The 6,223-nt window shown below is 27.4% G+C and overlaps 2 protein-coding genes across 2 annotated transcripts; one reads left to right on the plus strand and one right to left on the minus strand.

Annotated features, from left to right (window-relative positions):
• Positions 1-238: 238 nt before the first annotated feature.
• On the minus strand, positions 239-2,675 carry LOC119684759 (apolipoprotein D-like). Its single transcript, XM_038098873.1, has 5 exons — positions 2,605-2,675; positions 2,412-2,532; positions 802-932; positions 552-727; positions 239-426 (listed from the first exon to the last, which is right to left on the minus strand). Exons 1-5 carry the CDS (start codon positions 2,616-2,618, stop codon positions 293-295), a joined length of 576 nt encoding a protein of 191 aa, XP_037954801.1. The 5' UTR covers positions 2,619-2,675; the 3' UTR covers positions 239-292.
• Positions 2,676-2,956: 281 nt separating this feature from the next.
• On the plus strand, positions 2,957-4,107 carry LOC119674864. The gene is made up of 4 exons (XM_038086020.1): positions 2,957-2,987; positions 3,193-3,397; positions 3,600-3,666; positions 4,051-4,107. Exons 1-4 carry the CDS (start codon positions 2,957-2,959, stop codon positions 4,105-4,107), a joined length of 360 nt encoding a protein of 119 aa, XP_037941948.1.
• Positions 4,108-6,223: the final 2,116 nt, after the last annotated feature.

The following is a 6,223-nucleotide window of genomic DNA, read 5'->3' on the forward strand; positions in this document are numbered from 1 at the left end:
TATCAAAACAGGTTTAATTCAGGAAAAGACATTAGTTCTGAAAATAATATACATATTCAAATAACATCGGGAATAAAGTTTCACTTTTATTTTTTATATTTTATTCAATATTGTCCTCATTTTCTATAGTTTTAAAATTAGAATATATTTTTCATATACAGTAGATATATGAGTTTTAGTTTGTCTCAGAAATATATTTTTTAAGTATAATACTGATTATATACTTTATAAGTATAAACATATTTATAAAATATAAATATAAACGCGTTACAATGTTTGAAGAATTTGACTTTTAATTTCCACAATCATTTTGATCTGTTTCCTCAAGTTGTGCTGTATCAATATTATTCGACTCCAGTATATTTCTAGCTTTCAATATAGTCTCCTCAGCCGGCTTACGTTCACGTGTTAAAATCCAAGTAGTTGCTATTTTTCATATAAGTTTATAAGAAAATATTTATTATAACCATTAATAAATACTTACGACTTTTAAATGTCACAAGTGCATATTATTCTTATCATATCTTGAAATATATGTAATATCTACTTACTGGAGTGAGTATCTGGTTTTGCTTCATAGCAAGAATATACGACAGTGTAAGTGTTGTAATCTGTGTCTAATATCCAATAATTGCTGGTTGCATTACGACCAAAGGGAAATGTTACTTTCAGTTTAGCACCATCAGTGATTGTGGCATAACCACTTATAAAATTTATAATTCCGGTACTGACAATCAAATGAATAAATATAATAGCATATGATAACAATTTAAAAATAAATATATATAGTTTTATACATACTATTTATTAATTTGAGTATTGATCACATTAACTTCACCATTATCATTAAGTGTATAATTTGCAGTTATACATTTACCGCCCAACTCAGCGAAGTACGGGAACTTAAATTGCTCAAACCAAATGCCAAGATACTATGTGAGAAATATAAGTCAAAAAATATGTAAAGTATTTTAATAGTGTAAGAATATTAAAATTGAAGAAAAAATTTAGTTATAATTATTTATTTAAATTGATATTGTCTTATAAGGCCAGTTCCGTAATTAAGGGGTGTTGTAGGGTACAATATCTAGGAAGTATTATAAGAACAGTAGCTATACCTTGAAAGATATTATATTAGAATGTGGGCAGTTTAATTTTTATGGCACGTCAACGATAATATTTAGAGTTTAAATACTTTCAGTTCTTCTCAATAGATAATGAAGCGAAAAAATAGTGTTTCGAGTAAACGAAATTCAAAACAAATTTGGTACATTAATTAATAGGTATCGAATAGTTTATTGGCTATTTTGACAAACCATAATTTCGAACAACGATCTGAGGTCTTAATTAAATGTGCTATTTATATTAAATTATGTTACGTGTCCTAGAGTCCCTATGTTCCACTGGGAGATAAGAATAAGAGAGAGAGAGAGAGAAAGATGTTACGTGTCCTAATTGTATGTGTAATAAGCATTGTTCTCGATTGGCAAGGTGGCAAGCTCGGTATGTTCGCTGGCAATTGGGTGAGTTTATAACTACACTCCACCACACTAGGACAGCAAACAAAAAAAAAAGTTATGTCAAATATAAAAAGGATGTAAGAAAATAAGAAAAAACTAAAAAAAAAAAATAAAATAAAAACAAAACGATAATTGAAACTGTCTTCAACTCTCGTCTGTCAGTTTCTATGGTCCTCTTTATTGTGTTGTTTTCTACAATTTTCGTTGGCTTAGACCTGTCACTCTCGCTACATTACCATTATTAAGCTACAATAAAAGTTCCTATGAAATTATTTTCAGCTCCCTCAGCAAAGTAATCTATCTTGTCTAGTTTTTAATTAATTTTGATATAACCCTAGCACTGTCTCTTTTTCCAAATTCAGTTGTCACATACGTTTATAGAATTTAAGTCCTCATACCTAATAAACATTTAGGTGAAATTTTGGGTGGATTGGTTATACATTAAGAATACAGTAAAAATAAATATTTTTAACTATAAGGTATGAGAAATAGAAAATGCTACAAAACTACATGATAGCTTCTTCCTAAGCAGAAGTGAACGAAATATCTTCAATGACTAACAGAACTATAATATACATACTATATATTCATAATATATAGAATATATATATATACATATTATATATACATAATATATAGAATACATAGGTATATATACATATATGGTGGAGAGAATGAAGTACTTTTATATTTTGTTATACGGAGTTTATGCTCAATATGGAAGCAGTTCAAAATATTTAATGCTGGCTTTATTGTTATAGTAATATCTATTGGACTTAATAGAAGTCCAAGTTAAGGCCGTAAAAAGTTACGATCGTTCACCGTTTTTGCTTTTTTAAACTAATATTCCACATAATTAACACTAATACTTACATACTACATAAGACTTACTTGTTTTAAATCGAAGTTTTCCATAACTTGAATATTAGTAGGACAAGCGCCCTTTCCACTAATTTGAGCGTTACCGTAACCAATTTGGGTTATGGCAAAAAGCAAAATAAAATTTTTTATACTAAAAAAAAAAACAAAAATGTATTTACATATAAGAAATGCTAAAAATTTCTTTAAAAAATTAAAGACTTACTTTATTTTGAACATATTGAGAATAACTGCGGAATTGTGTTGTGCGATTGAAAGACTGCATTTAGTGCAGAAATGCATTCTCTGTTAAGAGCTTTTAAATATTTTCTACACTGAACATTTCACTATCTTTGTTATTTTACATATCTTACCTTGTATTTGATACAAGTTCAGATATTGCAACTCACAAGTGGGTGTCAAAGTAAAAACATTTTCCATAGTTTTTATCAGTCCAAGGAAATTTATAGATAATTTGTTTATCATTTGTTTGTGTATCGAATATAATTGTTTTGTTGTAAACATTATATTTCTGATTGATAAGACAAAACTTAAAGCTCTCCAGAAATTGTTTAATTATGGAGAAATATTTTGCAGCCCACAACCCAAGTAACATAATTAATATAAATTTTTACATTATTAAAATTATTGCAGCATAAAAAAAAATTTTATAATTATAAAGCAGTTATTGTCATTTGTCACACTTAAGAATTTTTTCTATAATATATACTGGTCCACAAAAAAAATTATTAGTTTGAAAAATGTATAAAATTTATTAAATAATTAAATATTTTTTTAAAATTTTTTTTTATAGAAGAAGCACTCGTAGAGTCTGATGTTGATGCACCGCCTCCATCTACAAAGCCTGCCATCGAACCAACAGTACGAATAAAATGCCTCTCAGGTGCAATGCTGATCACAATCAAAGATGCGCCACCAAGTCATGAGAGTGGCCTATTTAATGGCATGGTCTATCCGAAAGGCTTGTCGAAGAATTCCACATGCCTAACAGAATACAGGTGAGTTACAATTTATTTTTGATTTTGTTGTTATTTTCTATTATTTTTGGATTCAATAAAAATTGCAACTATGAAATAAACATTTTTAAGGCAATTTGCTATTGAAATTTATGTTGACACCCACGAAAATTTATTACCCATAATTGCTGATTTACAGATATGAGTTTATAATTTTGTTATTTTTTCATATCTTTCATTGCAGAGATCACGAGGGGCCTTTGAGGTATAAATTACCGTTGCGTAGTTGCAACACAATGCCACAAGAAACGGTAAGTTGTCATGTTCTTTGTCTATATATATATTTTTTTTTTTGTAAAGAAAAGGAATAAAATTGTTAGAATTTGTAAAATTTGTTGAAAATAAGTTTTTTTATCGATGGCCTCATCAAACTCAGCTATTGTTTAAATTAGGGTTAATGATCCTCTTAGTTATATAGTGACCTGAAGAAATTTACTTTTTTCAAACTTGTTCTGAACACGAGATATTCGTACCGTTTTGCAAGGATTTGGATCGGAAATATAAGAGCATAATAATTAATTCTCAGAAGCCGACTATTACTGATTTTAGTATGTATATGCAATATAATGACCTTAAATCAATGTTATATATTAAATCATATGATCTTATTCATAATAAAATTATCAAAATAAAAGATTAATCCTTTAATATGCCCATATGAATATTTGGTAAAGTTACATTTAGTTGACTAAATAATACACACAAGGTTTGTAAATAAATCAAAAAAAGAAAATACTTTTCAAAGCCCTAAAGAGAAACTTTCTGTATTATCCCATCTTTCTGGCAGTAGCATGATATCACCCTCATAAAAATTTTGTTCTTTGTTAGCAAAAAAACTGATTCAGATGATTTTTGAAATCCTTGTCTGAAAAGCAAAGATTTTACCTTACAAATATTTTGTAGAGACCGGAATAATTAGTTAGCAGTAGGTTAGTTAGTAGCAGATCTAGAGTATAGAGGATATATTCTATAGAAACCATAATAATTACTAAACTTGTGTGGGATCTGTCATTATCTTGATGGAATCACTTTTATTGTTCAATTCTGACCTCTTCTGTTTAGATGCATTTTAGTTAGCAGTAGGTAGCAGATCTAGAGTATGGAGGATATATTCCATACAAACCATAATAGTTGCCAAATTTGTGTAGGATCTGTCATTATCTTGATGGAATATTTCACTTTTATTTTTCAATTCTGACCACTTCTGTTTAGATAAATTTTTTAATTGATCGAGCTGATGATCTTCAAAGATCTTTAGTTTGACAATATTACTATCACAACCAGTTGTATTTTAGTTGAGTCATGAATTTTATTATTGTTTCACTTCAATAATAAAAAATCCATACATAAGTTTTTATGTCTTCTTTGAAAGCCTTAAATTTGGCACCCTTATATTAAATAAAAACTAAAGGAAATAATTTTCAAATGATTCATGTAATTAAAATGCTTCACCGCAATGACAACTGTAGCCACAAGGCCGGACGTACCTATGAATGGAAACGGTTAGAACAGGTATTATTGACGTGTCTATACTCTTAATGAAATAGTTTATTTAGACCTATATAGTAATAGCAATTTGGTATTACATTATAATTGGTGTAATTGGTATTTGGTATTATATTATAATGTAGAAACATTCTTTTTGAGTGCTTCTTTCAAAAGCTTAATATATTAGCCGTAATTTTTTCTTTCAGAGTAGCAAAAAAATACTCGCAGCTTAAGGAAGAAAACATGTAAAGCAACAACAATGCTCTTAAATACTTCAGAGTTAGGTTTTATTTTTATGTCTTAAGTTTTAGTGCAACCAAATTCAAAAATCTGTCTATTGTAAATGAGTATTTAAATATGTTGCAATTATCTACTCATCCCTTAAAATGACTAACAAAAATAATAACAAATTGCAATATATCAAAACAATAAGATAAAAACTGCTTTCCATTGCTCTTTTATTATTCATTTTGTTTTCCATTATTTATATTAATTAATTTTTAATTTTAATAATATTTATGTTTCATAAATATTACAACACAACAAAAGACATATGTCAAAAATAAGGATTTAACATATTTTAAAAGTGATGCCAATTTGTTTCAACCAAAGTTAATGCTGTTTTTTTCTAACTCTGAAAGAAAAAATTACGGCTATTGTTAGTTGTTGTTGGTATCATTTTTGTCTTGAGATTAAAAAATTCCGAGTTACGAGAATGTGACAAATATTATTATTACCAATATTTTGGAAATTTATATTGAACAAACTTCACTGGTCTTGGTAATGGTTCTTTACAGCAGAACTTTAAATAATATGCATAGTGTAATACTTAGATATTTCGCTTATTTATGTTGTATTTTTCATTAGTATAGATTTTGTTATATCTATGTAGTATATAGTCGAATTGACCATTTATTTGTTTAGAGTATTATGCCATCAATCTTAACCATTATCGTTAATCGTTTAATATAAGAATGAAACAGTAGTATAAGCCTTTTTAAGGAAATAATCTTATATGCATAAAAGAGAGAAGAGATCCAAATATTCTTCCCTGTGGCACTTTAACAGTGATCGTTTTTAAATAATCTTATATGCATAAAAGAGAGAAGAGATGCAAATATTCTTCCCTGTGGCACTTTAACAGTGATCGTTTTTAATTTTTTTTTTATTTGAGATATATTCATTACTTTGGAACCGCTTTAATTTCATATATATAAGAATATATGAAAGTATATACATATTATAATCTCTATTTTTCTTAATTCGTATTTAATTATTTTATAATTATATATATAATTATAATTAAAATTTATAATTGTA

This window comes from Teleopsis dalmanni, chromosome 2, assembly GCF_002237135.1.
Source record: "Teleopsis dalmanni isolate 2A chromosome 2, ASM223713v2, whole genome shotgun sequence".
Classification (NCBI taxonomy): Eukaryota; Metazoa; Arthropoda; class Insecta; order Diptera; family Diopsidae; genus Teleopsis; species Teleopsis dalmanni.